Source organism: Panonychus citri, unplaced genomic scaffold, assembly GCF_014898815.1.
Source record: "Panonychus citri isolate SS breed McGregor unplaced genomic scaffold, ASM1489881v1 Contig00044, whole genome shotgun sequence".
Classification (NCBI taxonomy): Eukaryota; Metazoa; Arthropoda; class Arachnida; order Trombidiformes; family Tetranychidae; genus Panonychus; species Panonychus citri.
Genome location: NW_026515449.1, coordinates 10,012 through 31,695, shown reverse-complemented (window position 1 = coordinate 31,695; position 21,684 = coordinate 10,012). Strand labels below are relative to the sequence as shown.

The following is a 21,684-nucleotide window of genomic DNA, read 5'->3' as shown; positions in this document are numbered from 1 at the left end:
TCCTTGAATTGTATTATTGACCTGCAAAAATATTCTAAGATGATCTTTTTAAAGATCGTTCAGTGAATTGGTATATTGTTCCATATTAGATGGGAATCCAAGTATTATGACAGGTGAATAAGTTTCACTTGTTGCTTAGCAATTATTTTAAACCATTTGCATAAATAGTTTTCTATGGTTTTAATATAAAAAGGTTGAGTTTTTGTTGAAGTGATATTATTATCATCGTAAACCAATTGATCGAAATATCAACAAGTTTAAATTTTTGTTAGTCTTGTGTTAAATATACAGATTCCATTTATCTCATCATGAACTTAAATGTTTTCCAAATTATCGTGATCGCTGTTGCCTTAATCGCCGTTGCTTCATCATTTGGCCTTTATACAACTCCTGGTACTTCCTCGAGACAAGTTCGTCTTGCTCATCCTGGTCGTAAATCTCCAACTGGCGATGATGACTCGCCTGATGGTAAAAGTCCTAAGGGACGTAGGCCTGGTGGTAAATTTCCTACTGGCGATGATGACTCGCCTGATGGTAAAATATGTAAACCAAAGACTAACGATCAAAGTGACGACCAACCATTACTCTAGCATCATTATTCTATGTACCTCGATAAGAAAAGTAATACCATAGTAAATTGGTAAGATTACTTATATCAATCTCCTCATAGTGTCGATAATCTAACGAATAATTAAAATTATTTATGCCATTCGGTAGATATTAAAATTTTCTTATTATTTCATATATATATTTTGCTTGACCTCAGGTCAATCAGGTCGATTTCCAGGCCAATTTATAATAAAAGGTCCGACTTTTGTCGAAAATGGGCAACAATTAAGTTAATTAATTGAACAATTAAAAAAATTTTGACTGTCGCGCTAATTGTTGATAATCATTGTTGATAGTCTACTTAATCATTTAGTCAAAAAAAATTAAATTAAAATCTTTTAGAATCATTGAGATAATTAAAATCAAAGATTCGATAATCAAAAAACGGACATTAATTACTACTCAGCCTAATAAAAAACTTTAATTCTTATATCTGATTGAATATCTTGTTAGATACCAATTGAATTACAAAAGGAAATTGGTTACGACAGCTTCTCGAAAATGGTTTGAACAATTGAAACGATTTTTGTCTTATTAGTAACAGTCTGGCCTATGATAATAATACATTGATTGATTTAATTGATAAAACCGTTTTCGAGAAAAATTAAATCAAAATCAAGCCAGAGTCCAACCTTTTTTCCGATTAGGTTATTCAATTTATTGACACCTTCAATGGATTTTTACCTCCATCTATTAGATAGATTATCAGTCTAAAACTGTATCACTAGTTTCGATTACAGCTACACACCTAACCAGATTAATCAGATTTCGATGGTTAATTTAAATGACAATCAATTACCAATGAAAGTAAACAATCAGCCTAAGACAATTAAACTTTCTAAGCAATATTACTTAGATAATATCAACTCATATAAGTCGATATTATCTCACATTTGAAAATATATTTTCATCACTGATTCTGTGTTGATATGGACTTTTACCCGATTCAATAAAAGGTAAGCAAAGTTGTATCGAATTAATTTTAATGGTGACAGTTAATTTTAAATTTCATTTCTCGACTCAATTTCCTTGGTTAAGTAGCCATGACTACAGAAAACAACAAAATGTTGGCAAAAAATCAGCTGCAAGTCTTTTGTTGTTGTTGTCAACCTTTAAGCCTAAACCAGAGTTTGGTTAGCAGATTGTCATCCTTCATGTTAACCAAATCCAAAGTATTATAAATTAGTTCATAATTTAATCGTGATTTAAATCTAATTGTCAATTTATCTCCATTAAATTGATCATGTCATCTTTTCAACATGAACCAGGAACAGCAATCGAATGTCTTTCGGTGAGTTTTTTTCTTCCTCATCTCATTCAAACCTTTTCCTTTGGTTGTTGTCTCTTTTTTGTCATTTAAAAGATCCTTTTAAAATTTAATAATCTCAATTGATTTAAAGTTGTAAACGTTAACTTTTTTACTTTAATTCTCATATTTGATTGATTATTTTAGATTCCAATTAAATTACAAAAGGAAATTGGTTACGATGAATATGGCAGAGAAATAATGAAATGTGGCTTCTCAATTGGAGGAGGAATTGATCAAGATTATCATCAATCGCCTCAGGGGTTCACTGACAATGGAATCTATGTGACAAGTGTAAACACTGAAGGTCCAGCATGGAGATCGGGATTAAGAATTGGGGACAAAATATTACAGTGTAATGGCTACGATTTCACAATGGTGACTCATAAAAAGGCCATTGAATATATAAAGAAATTCCCAACATTGAATATGCTTGTTGCTCGACGTGGAGTAACTCAGGCTTGTTACAATTAGATTTAAATTGTAATCTAATTTCCATTAATATACAATATCAACAATTGTGATCCGAGAAACTGAAATATCCAACAATCAACAATTCTGTGCTTCCAATATCAACAATATTATGATCTCATGATAAATATAATCAGCGAAAATCTCATAATCAATTAACTGGATCTTGTCTCCAATTCTCATCATTCTGAACAATCAAACGAATCTTTTTTTTCAAACAATCAGTTAATCCTTAAAATAATCTATTCTCTCCAATTATACCGACACACTTTTACATTGACAGCAATTAATATATTCTTACAATCAACTAAAATGATTTAACAAAGAAGATGATATTCTCCTCTTATCCTTAATCCAGTCCTTTCATCTTGTCATTTAACTGTTTTTTTTTAATTAATTCCATTTCTATACCAATGGTGGTAAATTTTTTGTGTCGCAATTAACTCAAAAGACTGCGACAATTATAAAAAAACGAAAATTGGTTTTAATTATATTTTATTAAACTTTCTGTTGAAATTATTTTCATTCTTAATCTTTCCTTTGGGCTGTATTAATTTCCTCTGGTTTCATTGTTAATTGTTCAAATTACCAGTTTAAAAAGTAATCAGAAAATGAAAAGAAAGACAAATGAAAAAACTTCAAAGTAATATATTTGATTTGATTAGTTTAATGATACATTTGATTAGTTAATTTCCAAAAGACCATTAACAGTGATAGATTTTTATCAAAAAAATTGTCAATGATAATAAATAAAAAGAAATATTTCTAGAAAAAATTATCAATGATAATTAAACTGACCCAAATATGAAGAATCTCAATTGAGAAATTCACTGATCAAGTGAATGGAAACTTAGAAATTAAAGTTACGTTAACGGTAAGAGAATCGGAAGTTTCTTAAAATTGTTTATCAATATTAATTTTCTGTAATTTAAGCTCGCAATATTTTCAAATGAGAAAATATAAATGAATATATCAATACATTAATATTCATTCTCGGAATATTGTAATGTTAGATATTAATTCATCAAATCTGGAGATTTGTGATCTACTTATTATGAGGACTAGCATACTGATTACTTCAATCAAATCCTCAACCAGGATTTAATATTAAATTAGTCGCTGAGAACGAAGAAGAAATTAAACTTATAATCTTGGAAAAAAGTTATTATAGGGATTAAACAAAGTTCTGATGTCGGAAACCTCGAACCAGAGTGAAAGATAAAATAAACCCCATGAAAATGACGAAGAAGAGAAATATCGGAAAGTTTTAGGTGGTTGGAGTAAGTTGTTTTTTCCAACACTTAGAATTTTAACTGATTAAAATAGAGATTAATAAATTGGGAAAAACCAGTACATTATTTGGTCAATGCGTTAACTACGCCTTCAGCAACTGTATTTGTAGGTGCGCTAGCACATTCTGGATCTACATATGACATGTCTGTGTAACTTGATATGTGAAACAACACAGCGACTAATTCCGATAAGGTTTGAACCAAGACTTCACATTGACTTAAACCAGGGTTAGATGAAGAAATGGAAGCAGCACTTTTACTGATAAAGTTGGAAAGACTTCCTACATTAACTCCACCATTTGATGTAAAGCTTTGTGAAGCTGAAGAGACCCTTGAAGTAGCATCGGGTGACGAAAGTCTTGAAACAATGTTCGAGACAGTAGTTGAAGCACTAGTACCATAACCAACCTCAGAACCTTGGCCATAACCATAACCAGAACCAGAACCAACACCAGCACCAGCGCCAGGACCATATCCAGCACCAGAACTAGTTAAATTATCAGAAGAAGAACCAGCTTCATAACCAGAAACAGGCTTCTGTTACGATAAAGATGACATAAGCCCCAGGAAAATGGTGATTAACCAAAAAAAAAATTAACGACCAAAAAAGGATTGAAACTCATTTTTTTCTCGTTACCAACACTTCAAATTTTAATTGATGAAAAAGTTCACTGGTTCGAATGAAAATTAAATATAAATATAATTTTCTATCTGAATAATTTCACCTTTATATATTTTTCTCACATGTAAACGTGTTGCTTTAGCCTCAATAAAGTTACCTGAACAAATTCAAACATAAATTGAATTAGAATTAGATTACCTTAATTATAATAATAGTATGGATTTAGCTTTAGCATAAGCCGAGTCGATAGTTGATCGTATTACTTTTTCAATCTTACTCGTGATTACTGACTCTCTTATGATATAATTCTTACTCAATTCCAAAGCTTTGAGATAATTAGTTGCAGCGTCACGGAAACTTCTATCATCGATACTTATCGTTGCTCGATCACAATAACCAGTACCAGAAACATGACCTCCGATATTATCATATGTCCACTATTGGAGAACTCGAATAATTCAAGTTGAATTAAATTTTTCGAACGTTGAGACGCTTTTTGTCCGTGGAAAAAAGTTAACTAATATTAATAATTGGATTATTTTGATTCTGGAAAGTTAATTGTATTGTTTTTTACTGCTTTTCTCTCTTAGTCTCACCTGGGCAGGGAGGAGGAGCTGACCCTGCATTAACATTTCCGATGTTTGCGCTACTTAATATCTGAACCAATCTTCAATCTTTATCTTCACTTGAACTTAATTTACGAGGAACTTTTTTCGTAATAATAAAGGTCCTCCTTTCTTCTGAATTAATTGTTAATCTATCAAAGTATAAAATTGAAAAGTAATTAGAAATGAAGAGAGAGAGAGAGAGAGAGAGAGAGAGAGAGAGAATTCAAAGTATTTCATTTGATTTGGTTAATTTAATGATACATTTGATTAGTTAATTTCCAGTTTACTGTTAATTGTGATTGTAAAAAAAGAGGATAAATCAATTAGCTGTGAGGAACATTGGATTATATGTAAGAATTGAATTTTTTGTTGATGAAAGGCTTCAAATTGTTCCAATAAAAAGATTAACCATAAATTATGATCATCGTAATTTACTTGGCAGTTTAAGAATAGAATTAGAATACGGAGAACAACAATTAGAATTGTCTCTTAATTGGATTTAAAAACGATGCTAATAGAGAACAAATAATCGCCAAGAAAAGTGAAGAGACCAATGTGACAGCCGATGAACAGGCTATTCCACTGTGAGAGAATTTGAATTTAATTTGTCGAGCGTTGAGACACTTTTTGTCTGTGGAAAGAAATTAACAAGATAATTAGTTGGATTATTTTGATTTTCGAAAGTTAATTGTATTGTTTTTCTCTCTTAGTCTCACCTGAGCAAATAGTGTTTGATGACATTCCCTGATCAGGAGGTGTGATGGTGAAGTAAAAAGGTTCACAGGTCAGAACATCTCGATCTTTACATGGATCACTGACATCGATTCGAATCTCTTCGTTCTTTTTGGCCTCCCAACATCGACCTGTTTCTTCTGGCTTAGGATATCGACCGAAGCAAACCTTAAGATCACCTTCACTGCTGAAAAATTTCATCACAATGTCGTAGCTTTTAAGGAAATACTCAGGGTACATGGCCCAATACTGTAATCGCCCTGGTGTTATAAAAGCCTCGAAACCACTGGTCGCTTCTGAACTGACACGTCGACAATCAGGGTATTGGAAAGTTGCTGGAACTTGACAAATTTTTTGTGACAATTCTTGAGTCATAACATCAAGTCCATCTTGGTCACGAATTATGTCCTGTGGAGAACTGATGTATTCAGTTAAATCGTTTTCGTTTGCATTTGTGATCAGGAAAACGGGTACATCTCTATGGTTACTCTTCAAGGTGTATCGTGCCATACGAATGTTTTGGTCAATATTTCGAGAGGTATATGAACCACCCATTATGATGAAAGGTTTGGCTGGAGCTCCCAATTGGAACCATTTATTGGCCTCGAAATCACGCAAAGTATCATTCATTCTGAGGTAAAGGTCAGTGGACGGAGCATTGATAACAGAACCCAAGGTATCTAGAATACATAAAAAAACATCAGTCGATTTTACGAGTCAATAATTGTGTTAATTGTTGATTAGTTTAATTAATTTACCTTCTCGAATATAAGACATGGCACATCCAGTGCAACCTCTATTGTAACTTGCCCAAGCCAAGTGCTTCAAATTATTACGGAAAGTTTGACCTTCCGCTCCAAGATTATCTTCTCGATTCATTGAGAGTATCGATGCTGAAGAACCGTAAATACCAAGATTAAGTTTATTGATTAGTCGACCAGTTAAATTCTTATATTTATCAGCATCGGCAGATTGAAGATCAATGACTACAAATAGATCAGTTGGAGTTTCACAATCAGCTTTGTATCCACTCATTCCACCCGATGAACACCATTCGCTATCTTCAGCTGGTATGGATTTAGCTTTAGCATAAGCCGAGTCAATGGCTGGTCGTACTTTCTCAATCTTACTCGTGATTATGGACTCTCCTATGATATAGTTCTTACTCAATTCCAAAGCTTTGAGATAATTAGTTGCAGCGTCACGGAAACCTCTATCATCGATACTTATCGTTGCTCGATCACAATATCCAGTACCAGAAACACGACCTCCGATATTATCATAATAGTAACGAAGAATTTGACTTAATCTCAATCTTGATCCAGTTGCAGTTTTGGTTAAACTTTTGGTAAGTTCGCCAATATAATATCCATCAATACCTCCTCTGATGTTGGCTAAAGTGGCATCAGAAGGTTTCTCCATACTCAAAGTGTATTCAGTTGTACATAAAGTATTTGTACTTTCCCATGAACCAGAAACAGCGATTGTGTTTGCTTCACCGCCTTCAAAAGCAGCCATTGAATGAATATTAGCCAAAGTAACAGCCATGAGAGGATTAAGTATTTCATCAACGTTAGCTTTGAGTTCTCCCTGAGGAATATTCGGATTTATCTTTGTAATTATATCACGAACGGAAACTCCAGGACTATTCAATTGACCAGCAATTACTCCTAATAATAGTCGGTTCAATGCGATCGCTTGGTCATTATTAGATCGATAACTTCCAACCCCGTACTCCCGTGGTTTGACTGTCAAAGCTACAGGGGCATAAGAAGGGCCACCATATCTGTCCATTAATTAATAGAAAGAAGATTAAAAACAATGATGAACTTGGATTTGATCAAATAACAAACCTTGGAGTTCCTGTAGCAGATCTCGAATTGGATGAAACGGGAGCTCGATAAGCACCAGTAGAGTAACGATTAGTTCGTGCATCCGCTTTTTCCGTTTGATTGATGTGATATGATAACATAAAATAGAGGGAACATCTCTCATTTTCGGTCAGAATTGTCTGGTCATCCAAAGAAACTTCCGCTGGCGATTCCAATAAAATATCTTCGATTTTATCGACAAACTCGTAGGTCTCCCCTTGGTCCAAATAACTATAAGCTCTGACCACATTACCATCCGATCGGAATCTAGAAAATAATTAAATTGATCAGTCTAAATTTAAACACAATCAATTGTTTCCCGTATATTCCCAATATATCATTTTGACTTAATTGTTGATTAATTATCAGTAATAATATTAAGATATAATTAGGAAAATATGATAAGATTAAAATAGATTGAAAACTAATATGGATCAATAAAAATCGTCTAAATAATGTTGGTTAATTGTTGGTTACAAGTACCTCTTCATCTTAATCATCACACAGATATTTATGTTATCCTATGGTTGAAATATTAATATTAATAATTAATCCTGTAGATGACTAATTGTTGACAGAATTAAAGACAAAATCATGATGATAATAAATCATTAGACAAAAAGATAAATCCGATTGACCATTCAGACAATTGGATATAACTTAAGATTTAAAATATTGACCTTCAAAGGAAATCTTAATTCATTAACACTCAGCTTGGAGGCTTAACGGTGTATCTTAATTGTTAATCAAGATTAAGAAACATTGATCAAATTAACCAATCAACTTTTCGTCTAATGTAAATCCATAGTTGATATGATATCTGTTTTCATTGCCTTTGGAGATTTAATTTGAACTTTTTTACATTGTAATTGATTGGAAATTATTAAATTGTCTATGTGATAGTTGATTGTTTGAGTCGCAGAGTAATTAAGTGAATATGATTTCCATCTCGTTTTCTCCCTCTAATCAGATTACAATGGTTAAAGTAATAGACGAACATCTAGTGTTTATTGCAGAAATTAAGGAGAAATTGTTTTTCTCATTGATGATTTTGCTTAATAACGACTACAAATTTGATCTTCGATAACGGAGTTATGGTTACAATAAACACTCAAGTAAATTCAGAGGAAATAGAGGAAAGATAATCATCTTTTGTTTACTTAATTATTTCTATTATAACGGTTTCCAATGAAGATTGATTGTTGCCTATGTAACCTGGATTTAGAAAAATGGAGACTAATTGTTGATTACTTTCTCTGCAATCAACAACAATTACTTTGATTTATTGAACATAATTACGATTCAGAAAAAAATAAACAGCTAATCAATATGATAGTAAATATCTCCGACAACATCGATCGGCGGTCAAAAAATAATAAGATTTTGACCTTCCCAATTTTAGGAAAGTTAGAAATTTACAAATATGATTAGTTAATTACTCACTTTCTTAACAAAGTTGCTGCTAAATCCTTTGCTTGGATCGATCGGGTTGTCGTTGAATTTTCAATCTTTTCAATGAGAGCGATCAAATTTTCAACACTCGAAGCCAACGGTGGACTATTTTGTCCATTAATTATCGGCGATATCTGACCTGGTGTCCGTTGGCGATTATAGCAAAGATTGAAAATTTGACTTTTCCTTTCGATACTCATACTAATTGAGTAAACACTTGGAATGATTAACAAAACACTGGCCACCAAAAAGGGAAACCATTTTACCTGATAATCCATCTTACTGGTCAGATTATCAGCACTAAATGAATTGAATTAAAGTTGATTTAATTTACTATTAAGAAAACAATTTAATCCACAAAAGAGAATCCGAAATAAAAACAACAATCAACTAATTGTAAAACAAAAATACTCAATTCTATTGACCACAAATTATCAAAATCGACAGTTATAACTGACACACTGTTGAAAGAAATTAACCTTACGATGAATTTGATAGTCGATAGATGGAAATTAATTAAATAATGATGATGATACCATGGAAGTGTCAATATCGGATATCGGGTGTGGTTGGTGAGTTTCTCTCTCCCTTTTCTTCAGATTTGATTGTTAATTTTTACCTTAATTTGATCACTTTTACAATAGTCTGAGAGTTACAATGTTCTCGACGATGTGAAAATCACCTAAGTGAACCTCTGGTTTCTCTTTATGTTGTTTACTCGTCGAGATTATTAATGTCATGATAAGATAACACACCAAGTAGAATCTGAATCATGTATCCTAATAACAATCATGATAATCTAATTTCCCCTCTCATCTCATTTCTTTAATTTCTCTCTTTCTTTTTGTTCTCACATTTCAATTCATTGATCAGATAAGAACAATTAACAAACTTAATCGCGGTAATAATAAAATAATTGCTTCTATTTGTTAGCCAATTGATAAATACGAATATCATTTTATTATCTGTCGCTTTCGGCTCGAGTTCATTTGTTGCTGCGAATTGTTTTCTCGTTTAAATTGATTGTTCATTCAAGATTCTCAATTCTGATCATCATGGATTCAGATTATCGATTGATTTTCATGAACACCTAGTAAACACTTACGATATTCATTGGTGTTGTATTGGAAATAGGAAATGTTTATAATAATCTGAGTTCTCGTGATAAGTTTGAAATTATTTATTGAAATGAATAATTTGTTGATTGATTGGAAAATTAGATCAATCAGTTTACTGAACAATTTTATTGTATTAATTAAGAAATGGATGTAACATAATTGTAACAAATTCAACGCAGATCGATATAATTTATATGTTATAATCGTAATTAAGTCAACAGGTTTTGCGAAACAATTGAACAAATTAATTAACAGGATTAACTGTAAGAGAACTGATTAAATTTGATTGTGCAAAGTGATTTTTAGATTATGATTAGCGATTGATTTTCGTGTTGTTTATGGTTAATTATTCTGGTAAAATGTCAACGATTTCATCGTTTGTAAAATCATCATCTTCATTTCGTTTCCTCCACGAAGTTGTTGGTCTTTGTAAAGGTCCAGTTTCGTCATCAAGAATATTTTCATCATCGACTTCTTTATTTTCGATCAGATCAAATATTGATTTCTTTTTGTTTCCATTTTTAGAGTTAATCGAAACTGAGGTGACGTATCCTGAGCTGTTGCTAGAAGCTGAATCTCCTCTTGAACTTTCAGCTGAGGTTCGATTATTGTTAGAGGAAGCTCGTGAACCACTTCGCTGAGATCGACCGCTTTGTGACTTTCTTTCTCTCGATTCTCTCACCTTTTCCAATTTCTTCAGCTTATCGTAGAATTCATTATACTCAGGTAAGGCCAAATCTTGACAAATTCGCACCAAGAACTTGACACATTCAAGATTATCTGGAAACTTACGATGGATCATTTTGTAACATTGTAGAGCTTGTTGGTAATTTCCACTCCGACGATAACAAGCAGCGATCATTAAATACCATTTAACTTGATTTGGCCTTCGAATAGAAAAGAAAACAAGTTACTCATCAAATTAAATTGTCAACAACCAGAATCGAATCAATTGACTCACTGAACTGCCGCAGCCTTTTCCAAATAACGAGTCGCCTTTTCATAGACTTGAGTTTCTATGTAATAAGCAGCAAGTCTTTCAATTGTTGGAATATGTGATGGATAATAACGATAACTCTGAGAAAGAAAACAAATTAATTATAAACAATCAATGAAATTTCTTCCAAATATTAATAAATGGTTAGTTAATTATTCTCACATCATTTATGTACGAGAAAGATGATTGTTTGTCCGATTCGTTAGCGGCAATATCGCTCATACGATTAAGTATATTAGGATCCGAGGGAACAAAAGTGATTAACAATTGAAACCAATCCATTGACGAATCCATATCATTCATTAATTCATAACTATCATTAACAATTAAAGAGATAATAAATATTAAATCATTCGGATGTAATGGATAATTGAACAACTTACATATTAGCAATTTGATAGAGGACGTTTGGATGATTAGGGAGAATACTGTTAATCTTGAGAAGACAATTTAAGGCTAAATCGAATCGATTTAACTTTTTATTGGCCAAAGCGAGATTGTAAAGAGCCTCGATGCAGGACGAATCATTGGTCAGCGCCTCTTTGTAAAACGAACTGGCCCTTTCATGGTCATTCAATTTAACACAACAATTACCCTTATTGACCAATCCAGCGGAATTAAATCGATCCGTGTCAATCGCTATATTAGCATAACGATCGGCCGTTTCAAGATCGTTTTGTAATAGATATAAAAATGATAAATTGGTCGCAGCGGTTGAGGCCGCTTTTCCCTCCTTTTTTTCAAACGTCTTAAGGGTTCCAATGGCCTCGGCAAATTCCCGTCTCTTCAAGTGTTTAACAGCCTTGTTTATCTCGATATCATCGCTGATCTCAATGTAACCAGCGGATCGAATGGTATCAACACACCATTCGTATCCTTGGGTAAAAGTGTCACCAATCACTGGGGCAATTAATTGTGATGCCAGGAGAATACACCAATCTCGTTCTTGTTTACGTTCCCTTTCCCATTTACGAAGTGAATCAACTTTAATTGCTTCCAAAATTAACGTTGAAAGGTTATCATCATCTTCGGTAATCATCTCATATCGATCTGATGAACAGTTGACATCAGATATTTCCAACAATTTAATAAACGATTTTTTCATATTCTCTTTATCCCCAATTGCATAATGACAAACAATTAGATTCAGAGCATCACGAAAATCACCTTTCTCCGACATGATGTATTCGAATGATGTAATTGAATCGGAATATTGATTCAGTTTGACGAAAGATAAACCAATATTTCTCATTATTCTCATTCTGTTAAAATAGAAAATTAAAATATCAATATTATCATATTATTCTTATTCTAATTACAATCAACTTGTTCTTAGTTCTCTTGGTTACCTTGTATTGCGTTGGGAGGTCGGTATTTGATCTAAAGCCATTCGAAAAAATTTAATTGCTTTAGGATAATTTCCTTGTCGATAGTAAATTGCTCCGATGTTTAGTTTAAGTCTTCCTGCAATTAGAAAATGTCAATTGTTGATTAGTTTGAATGATTGATAAACATTGTAATCAATACGATTTTATATCATCTCTCTGTTGTCCTTGATATTTGTTATTTGAGATTCGTTAACAAGGACATTTCAAAATCGATAAAATTATTCGATAATGATTAGAATATAATTGATAATAAGAATGACAATTAAGATTGTAAATTTTTTTTAGAAATTCGATTTACCTGAATTAACAAATGAACGATTCTTGATGAGTGTTTGAAACGTACTTATAGCGTCTGAATACATTTCATTTCGAGTATATTGAATTGCGAGATTGAAAAGAACAGCGAATGTTAATTCAATGGAAACTGAAATTGCCGCTGAGGCCAATTGCTCTTTCTGTCGGGAAAGTGACCTTTCTTTGGTCATCGCTTGTTTCGCTTTATCTAAAGATAATTTAAATTCATTTCGATAAGAGGCTTCGATCGATTCTTCCAGCAGATCATTAACTTTCTTTTCCAATAGTTTAATCTTTGCCTGAGGGGTATTTTCGTCTTTGGCGACAAAGGGAGAGGACGAACTTGATTTGTTTTGAGATAAAGGGTCGAATATCCCGGAACCGGATGGACTTTTATGGGTCGATGAAGTGTAACCAGCACCACGAACTGCGGTCATTGGTCGGGCCGTCGAAGGGGCTTGTTGTTGATTAAGACTTGAGGTTGATGATTTACGTCTCGAAGTGGACACAAGTCCTCGATTATAACCCGCTGTTCCCATTCTCGAGGTGCCGCTCGTCCGATAACCAGTGTTACCTCGTCTTCCATAGCTACTTTTAAGTACAGTCTGTTGGAAATCTTCATCGTATTGTAATGCCTTCAATTGAGAGAAAAACAAAGAAAATCAACAATTCGAATGGATTAAATATAAATTAGCTTAATGAGATCAATTAAATTGTCTAAATCAAAGGAAACTCACCTTAGAATCAAGAACCGGATTAAAATCGTTGAAACCAGAATAAAGATCCTCTAAACTTGGAACTAGAACAATTTTTTCCGACATTATTTTCCACTGGAAATCAATAGATTAATTAATTGTCTCATATGTTACATAAGATTAAACGTATTTTCATTCATTTGTTTACAATTAATTTCCACGTTACCAAAGCAACCAAATCATTGGAAATAAAAATAAACAAAGAAAAAAATTCAATTTCTTTTCTCAAATTAATATTTCCATAGTTAATTAAAGCTTCACAATTTTCATCAATTAAGCACGCGATTAAAGATGAAAAAAGATGAAGGTAAGATTAAAATCAATCCAATTCAATGTTTTCCAAATTATTTTGGTTAATCAATTGTTTATTTGGTCAGTTTGATGATCCATAACAAAGGAAATGTTTTGTTTTCTCAATCAACTTGTCATCTTTAATTGTGATGATCAATGGAACAATCTAAGGTGAGTTAATTTCTATTGTTTAATTTTCCACCACAGTTTAATTGTGATTAAACTCATAACAAATATTTGTCTCTCTCCATTCAGATTACCTGTTACTTTTTCATTCTGGTAAAAGAAACTGGTTATTGGGTCCAAGGTGTAAACAGTGAATGGTTATAGATTTTGTAAACATCACCTTCTTGGTTAATTGTAAACAATTAGCTAATTTTCGTTCATGTTTATTGAAGATGATTACGGTTTATACAAGTTAATGTTTCGACTTTCAAATGGTTCTGTTTTCTGTTTTAAATGTGATCCTGGAAATTGGAGATTGAGAGATTAACCAATTTTTGAATGAAATCAACAAAGAACTTGAAACCTTTGGTTTACTATAAAGATAATAAATGTTTTCTTTTCAGTTTTACTCATCTAGCGGTTATTACAACCGCTCTTCCGTTGGGCAGTTTCATCTTCTGTGTTCTTTGGTCACTTTATTTCAATTTCAAAGAATCAACTTCAACCCATTGTCGAGTGTCTAATTACCTTCCATCAATTAGCGCTTCCGTTGGATCGTATTCACCTCAGAAATATGTTTGGCGAATCTGTATTGCCATTCATTCAGGGCCGAGATATTTGGTCACTTACATGTATTACCTTCTTGTCCATGGGTCATTTCAAACTCTGTTACTCAACCTAATTGAGATTACAAGTCTAATTGGATTAACATACATTGGATCAACTGAGAATCATGGTGAGAGTTTCATTGGAACAATTTACCTCTTTTCTTTCAGTTATTTATTTACAATGTATTCTTAATCTAATATTTGTTTGTTTCTTTTTCTCTGTAAATTGTTCAGTTTATCATGCCTTTTGTTTTACTATTTTCATCATTTCTGGTTCACTTGGAATGACCCTGGTCACTAATTCAACCTACAAATCAAGGAGGATTAAATCATTTCTTAAATATACCAATTTGATCTCAATTGGATTAGCCATCGTTTTATATTATCGGCACAATTGGTTCTGTGAGCCCGGTGTTTACACTTTGTTTGCTCTCGCTGAATATGTGGTCGTATTAACAAACATCGCCTTCCATTTTCAAGCTTATTATGATTTCCAACATCATGATCTACTTTTAGTTAATAGATTGACTTCCAATGGAGACCTAACAATCAACTAATTATGAATTTCGATCTGGTCCGAATTTGTCTCTTGGTTAAACCAACAATCTCATCTCAATCTTCAAACATTTACCAAGCTTACATCTTTCAAGATCTATTATATTATTTATCTCGTGTTTAATTCAACAATTTATAATATTTAGTCAACTAATCAACTAATTTATATAATTTAGAAAGGCAAAAATCAGTATTTATTTAGATTCGAAAGCCACTTTTACATTTATAACAAAAATTGTATTCGTTTTGTACAAACGGTAACCAAAGAGCAAATTAAAGACAATCAATTAATTGTTCAATCGTTGAATCAGAAAAACAGAAATGATTTAGATTAACAGTTGACTAGGTAATTTGCGAAAAACTAATTGTTCAATTTTGTTTTTCTTTCCTCGTTTACTGATAATCTGACAATTTATTTCTTGAGACATTTTCATGTTATTGATAAATCACAATCAAAAAGTACTCAAGTTAATTAACTTCCAGCTGAGATGGTAAATTTTTCTCAAATCAAACAATTTACCAAGAGAAGTTTTCTGTTTTGATTGATGATAAATATAAGCAACAATTTAGGTTGACTAACCATTGCAACAAAGTGATTAACTAATCATTAAATCAATGACTAAGTTTTACTCATAAAAAAATATTAACTGATCATCTCAAGTAACAAATCAGTTGATTGTTATGAAATTGTCTCTTTGTCAAAATAATTTATTGACAATTAAGACAATTAAAAGACACTAGTAAAAGTAAACAAAAAGAGGACAATTAATAAGCTTAAATCTAAATTGTTGAGTATTAGTTTTTTTCTCACACGAAAAAAGCGAATCCCGATTCTGATTAGATCAGCTAATTACACCGATTGAGGTGAGATTCGCTGCCCTAAGGGTATTTTGATTTTTTGTATTTGAAAACTGTCAACTTATCAATACAAAAAATCAGTCTCCCAATTTTTTCCCTAATTATACAGATTCAGTCTCAATGGACTAATTAATAAAATTGATTAGTAACGTTTATCATGTTTGTTTGATTGTTGATACTTTTGAGCCTTATTTGGCTTTTGATGTTTGAATTTTTCACAGTTAATTTAGTACAATTGAGAACAAAAAAAAGTTTATCGCGAACAATTAACACACAAAATTTTGTGACTCCTCAAAAGCCCAAGTAATTGGGCCCCTCATGAATTGAGTGTTTAAATTTTGTGCATGACAGAAACAAACTGATTCACTAGTTAGTTAGTTTGTTGCTTTCTCAACAACTGTTGAATTGTAATTAACTTGGATGCATCTAAATCAGATTGAGCTCATGTTAATTAGATAAATAATTGTTGATAGATTGTAATGTTTTGTTGCTGTGAATGGAGTAAGATTTAAATAAAGTTAATTATTTTTCTTATACCGGGTAGTAAAAACAATCTTCTATGTTTTTCACTTTTTTTACAGTTTACAATCAATCGTAATCCAATAAATCACGATAACCTGCGGTATGATTAGTCGAGTTGCTATTACTACTTGATGATGATCTTTGATTAACGGGTTGTTGTTGTTGTGATGTTTGTTGGTTACTGTTTGATAATGAGCTTCGACTCTCGCAATTCCGCTGACTTGGTTGATTCTCGTTCAAAAGTTTACGGCAAATAGGACATGTCCCATGCTAAGATAATAAAGAAAATAAAAAACAAACAGAAAATTAATCAAAAGGATAAATGGTTTGATACTAATATGAGAAACACAATGTAGCATTTTAAATCTTGAGATACTTAAAGCAATCAAGATTGAAACTAACAAACAATTAGATTTAAGTTAAATATTCAAAACAAGATACAATTAACCGAAAAAAGCTCAATGTTTTCAATGTTAATTAGCTGTTTTTTTTGACACACTTATTCATACATATACTCATTTATATGTATGTGATTGGCTTAAGTTGCTACCAATTTATCAGCTGAAACAATTAATTGAATTAATCTTTCTGCAAATTTACTTGTAAGTATTTTCATCTAAAACGTAGTACATAATGTGTATATTGTCATGATAAGAACGAGTAGAAATCATATTCTTTTGCTATTGTTTACAAAATAAACTTGTTATTAATAAGTTAAATTGCAAATCAAGTACATGAATTTACGGTTATATAAATAGAAAATGAAATTACTCACCATTTCTAACCATGGAACAATACAATCATTGTGATAGACATGATTACATGGTAACATTCTAACCGGTTCATCTAATTTGTAATCGTCCATGCAGACTGTACACTGAAGATTTTTATCAACATCATCTTGACAAATCTTAATGGTCGGCAGTTTCTTGATTTCATCTTCAGGCATTGGTGGAGGGCCATTATTTTCTATTGTATTCAAGAGCTGGTGGAAAAGAACAAGAAAAATAAAAATGATAAGTAATGAATTGAAGATGATCAATAATAGATTATATGTGTATTAGATAATGAAAACAGTTACTAAACTAACCTGTGTAATGATAGTATCGAGACCTGATGTACCCCAAGCATAATCACCGGGATTTCCATGAAGAATTTGAAGATAAGGTATGGCCATTTCAAACATTCCACGTCCACGACTTCCTCTTGGACTGGGCTGGCCTTCAGTGAATAATTGAAGAACCCTAAAAATAGACAACAACAAATTAGATATACAGGTGATCCAAATTGTACGAGAAACACAATTAAAAGGTAGACAAGAATTGAATAGATTGAAATATTCTACTTACCGTAAGATTTCACCAGTTCGAACATCATCGTATCTATCATTATTATCATAGTGCTCTGAACTGTAGAAAGATAAATTAAGATGAAGAATAAGTAACAAGACACATGAGTTGATGATGGAAACACCAAAGAAAGATGAGAATCGCTAACTGATAGACTTACTCATCACTGCTCGTGTCTAAATTTGCATCATTGGTTAATTCTTCGATAAATCCTTCTCTGCATCCTGGGCATTTGAATTCCTGTTGTAATTATATGAAAAAAGAACAACAAAAACAGAAATCACAAGGTTAGTAACAGGCAGATAAACAAATAAAAAGACAGAGGTAAGAGAAACAGGCAGACACAGGGAGAGAAAGAGAAAGAGAGTAAAAGAAAGAGCTGGAAAGAGAAAAATAGAGAGAGAGAGAGAGAGCGAATTACATCAATAAAGGAATTGGAAGTATAAATTAATGAATTTTAATTACTTGGGAGATGACAAAACAAGGAAAGCAATAACTAAAATGAGAGAAAAGGAAAGAAAATGTAATGTAAAGAGTATGGAGAGAAAAGAAAAGGGCAGAAGAGGAAAGGAGATGAAAAAATAACAGAAATTTCTACTCACTGGTAAAGGATTGATCTCTTGGTTACACTTATGGCAAAAGTAACGAGTAGGCAGATTATCAACTAGACTCTCCGCCATTTGAAGGGAATAATATATATTAATAGGTGATAGGATTGACAATAGACGATCAGTTGGTTGCTTGTTTATCTGGTATATCACAAATATCGACAGTATTCAACAAAAAACTTGATTTGACCTAAGATTGAGAGAGAAAGAGAAGAGAGAAAAACAAATCAAGAGGAAGAAGATTTAGAAATGAATTTAAGTTAAGCGTTAAACGGTAGGTGGTGCTAGATGAATGTTGGAGTTTTAATTTGAAAATTAAACTGAAAGTAATTAACAATTTGAATCAAATTATTTCATTGTTAATTTTTCTCAATATTTAGTGGATCAGCTTTTGGTTAGAACTGTGAAGGAGAAGAAGAATAGAAAAAATATTGACCTCAAAGAGTACGAACAGATTTTCTTTGTTATTGTTGTTGATTTTTTGTGTCTAATTTAAATTATGATTAGGTTATGATTGGAATTGAGTTTTGTGGAAAGAATTGGAATTAGTTGTTGCAAATGATTGACCAATAAGGTAATCACTTTTTGCTCATCATCTCTTTTCATGCCTGTAAAGATGATGGTGAGATTTTTGTTGTTTATGCTGGTGTTTTGTTGTTGTTACTAAAAGAAGTGAAGATTAAGAAGTTAAGAGCTTGTAAAGTGAGAGAAAAAAAAATGATTATGATGATAATAAAGGGAGAAGAAGATAGAAGTAAAAAAGAATATACATCAAAAAGAACTCAGAAAAAGTCACTTCCTGGTTTGGGTTGTATGGAAAACCAGATTCTCTAACTAAAAGCTAAACTTTCAGTCTAATAAGAGTCTGGTTTAAACAGATGATTTTCTCTTACAAATGTATTATGATAATACATTTCTAGGATTATAAGTCTTTCTGGTTAAAAAATTTAACGTCTTTATAGTCGCTTTGGTCAGTTTTATAACCAAAAAACCTTCGAAAGTGGAAGAAGATATTAAATCTGAAGAGAGAACATATGAGAAAAGTGATCAATAGAAACAAAGTAAAGGTAAACAGAAGGTGCGAGAGATCAAATTATCAACAATAACAAATGATTCTAGAGAAACCTTATATAATATTTATACTTAGTGATTAAGCTGATTGTGTGAGTTTCTTACCAATGGTTTAAATGATTATCAGCTCTCTTAATAGTAAATCAAAAAAGAATTGAGTGTAACTGGTAAATTAGATGAGTTAATGTTATCCAATGAATATTAGATTCAACAAAGAGCAATAATATAAACGGTTAACAGTAAACACAATTAAACAGAAAAAGATTAACCCACTTTAACCTTTAGAATATAGATCAATGAAAAGATTGGTAATAAGAGATCACTTTTTAATGATGATTAAAATTGTTCACATTTTTAATTGTGAAAAAGAAACGCGATTACTTTAATTGTTGATAATTCATTTAACCGAAAAAGCGAAAAGAAAAAAATGTTCTTTCTCTCATAATCCGTTAGATGGCAGCAGAAAAGAATTTGCTCGATAAATAGACTATTCTATTCAATTGTTATTCTTACGAATTGTTTATTTTTTTCAAGCGGGAAATTAGTTAACAACATAAGGTCAAATTCTCGTAAATTTTGACCTTCATTCCGATTGTAAAATTTTTAAATATCTTTTCAAATCCGTTCCATAGTGAGAAGGGCCAACATTAAATCCACACTGTAGTCAATTATGATGAATGTCCCGACCTGAATGACCTTTTAACCAGAGACTTGTAACTTTGGAATCCCAAAGAGCTGATTTGTCATTTTTACGATTTTTAATTGTTCAGGTGATTGAGGTTTTCTTTTTCTTTGAAATTGATTTTTTTATAAGAATCTTCTTGAAATTTAAAAGCAAAAAGTTCATTGGATAGTTAATCAAAATGGATTCGTTGTATTCGTGATGAAGATAAACAATCTCTGTAAAGAGGAAATGTGACTTTTATTGTTGACATTTTGTTGAATGGATTGAGTTTATTTTGGTAATTTGTTGTTACCAAAGTGAGTTAAATGGTCAAATTGTTCAATTTATTGGAAATTTAGATGAAATTATGAGTTTCATGGTTACAAAATGGGAGAGGGAAAACCCCAAAATTATGTGTCAACACAAAGGAGATATTAAAAGAACTCTCTAGAGTAAATTGTGAGTATATTTAAGATCTTATTCTAATTAATAGATCAGATTGAAAATGATTATTGTGGTTGATTTGAATATGTTGTATACCCTTTGAACATAAATGCTGAATTCACGACAGGTATTGAAGTTTTGGCCATTTGCTTTTCCAATCTTCGTAAAGATCTTGAAGCGTGATGACGATGATGCCTTCGGTGTCTTCCATGATAATGTTGTTGGCCTGAAGGATCAGTTTCCATGTTAACATCAGGTTGATATGACGATTGTTCTGGAATCGGACCCTGAGCAGCATTTGCAGTGTAACTTGTCCCCATGTTGGGCGATGTATGATGTCTACGAGAATGTCTACCCGATCGATGTTTTCGACCATCCAATCGCGATTCAAGCGTTTGTTTCTCTCCCCTTAGAAGATCAATAATCGACTTTAAAGTGGTCACCTCACGGAGGACACTCTGTAGAAAACCAGGACTGTTGGAAGTTTGAGCAGAATTATCTGGTTGAGCTGTTGAATTCTCTTCGACATTTGATCTATTAGGTTGATCACCACCAATCGAGGATGGAGCCGATGTGAGAGGTGACTTACCACCAAAAGGCATTAATTGTTGCTGTGATTGGTGCGCAAAGTTCATCGACTGTTGACTGGAAGATCGAGATAAATCAGATCGGGTTCTCTCCAGTTGAGAATTAAGATTGTTAACCTCTCCCATTAGTTGATTGATCCTCATGTCACGAGAAGCGATTTGTGAACTCATTTCCTGCATGTTCATTTCTTTTGCCACATCAAATTGATGATAGGCCACTGGTTCGTTGTTCCGTTCTCGAAGCTCATTCTCCAAGTCTCTTACTTGAGAACGTAATTTCTCATTATCAGCTCTAAGTTGATCGATTGCAGTGTCGGCAGAAGATTTGAGAGAATCGTATTCATTGTAAGATGATTTTAATTCACCTTTCAATTCTTGAGCATAGTTGAGATTTTTCTTCATCGCTTCGTTCGTAGCTTCCAAAACGGAGAGAAGTCGAATGTTATC

At 32.2% G+C, this 21,684-nt stretch overlaps 5 protein-coding genes across 6 annotated transcripts; 2 read left to right on the top strand and 3 right to left on the bottom strand.

The window, feature by feature from the left end:
* Nucleotides 1-1,705: 1,705 nt before the first annotated feature.
* LOC128398045 (tax1-binding protein 3 homolog) lies at nucleotides 1,706-2,918 on the top strand. Its single transcript, XM_053358852.1, has 2 exons — nucleotides 1,706-1,900; nucleotides 2,063-2,918. Exons 1-2 carry the CDS (start codon nucleotides 1,853-1,855, stop codon nucleotides 2,387-2,389), a joined length of 375 nt encoding a protein of 124 aa, XP_053214827.1. The 5' UTR covers nucleotides 1,706-1,852; the 3' UTR covers nucleotides 2,390-2,918.
* Nucleotides 2,919-5,252: 2,334 nt separating this feature from the next.
* Nucleotides 5,253-9,725, bottom strand: LOC128398050 (uncharacterized). Its single transcript, XM_053358859.1, has 5 exons — nucleotides 8,955-9,725; nucleotides 7,494-7,778; nucleotides 6,399-7,426; nucleotides 5,625-6,320; nucleotides 5,253-5,539 (listed from the first exon to the last, which is right to left on the bottom strand). The coding sequence occupies exons 1-5, from the start codon at nucleotides 9,239-9,241 to the stop codon at nucleotides 5,385-5,387; spliced, it is 2,451 nt and encodes an 816-aa protein (XP_053214834.1). The 5' UTR covers nucleotides 9,242-9,725; the 3' UTR covers nucleotides 5,253-5,384.
* Nucleotides 9,726-10,188: 463 nt separating this feature from the next.
* On the bottom strand, nucleotides 10,189-13,720 carry LOC128398057 (intraflagellar transport protein 88 homolog). Its single transcript, XM_053358867.1, has 7 exons — nucleotides 13,498-13,720; nucleotides 12,765-13,395; nucleotides 12,428-12,542; nucleotides 11,462-12,340; nucleotides 11,241-11,391; nucleotides 11,043-11,158; nucleotides 10,189-10,968 (listed from the first exon to the last, which is right to left on the bottom strand). The coding sequence occupies exons 1-7, from the start codon at nucleotides 13,579-13,581 to the stop codon at nucleotides 10,428-10,430; spliced, it is 2,517 nt and encodes an 838-aa protein (XP_053214842.1). The 5' UTR covers nucleotides 13,582-13,720; the 3' UTR covers nucleotides 10,189-10,427.
* A 113-nt stretch (nucleotides 13,721-13,833) lies between these two features.
* On the top strand, nucleotides 13,834-15,433 carry LOC128398059 (post-GPI attachment to proteins factor 2-like). Its single transcript, XM_053358870.1, has 3 exons — nucleotides 13,834-13,977; nucleotides 14,062-14,707; nucleotides 14,814-15,433. The coding sequence occupies exons 2-3, from the start codon at nucleotides 14,311-14,313 to the stop codon at nucleotides 15,134-15,136; spliced, it is 720 nt and encodes a 239-aa protein (XP_053214845.1). The 5' UTR covers nucleotides 13,834-13,977; nucleotides 14,062-14,310; the 3' UTR covers nucleotides 15,137-15,433.
* Nucleotides 15,434-16,366: 933 nt separating this feature from the next.
* LOC128398058 (E3 ubiquitin-protein ligase RNF126-like) lies at nucleotides 16,367-19,938 on the bottom strand. 2 transcript variants are annotated; one of them, XM_053358868.1, is made up of 7 exons: nucleotides 19,648-19,938; nucleotides 18,466-18,661; nucleotides 18,024-18,103; nucleotides 17,864-17,923; nucleotides 17,605-17,758; nucleotides 17,290-17,499; nucleotides 16,367-16,784 (listed from the first exon to the last, which is right to left on the bottom strand). In XM_053358868.1, exons 2-7 carry the CDS (start codon nucleotides 18,541-18,543, stop codon nucleotides 16,581-16,583), a joined length of 786 nt encoding a protein of 261 aa, XP_053214843.1. In that variant the 5' UTR covers nucleotides 18,544-18,661; nucleotides 19,648-19,938; the 3' UTR covers nucleotides 16,367-16,580. The 2 variants fall into 2 exon arrangements, with proteins under 2 accessions (XP_053214843.1, XP_053214844.1); XM_053358869.1 differs by lacking the exon at nucleotides 19,648-19,938 and adding an exon at nucleotides 18,908-19,122.
* Between the last annotated feature and the right edge of the window lie 1,746 nt (nucleotides 19,939-21,684).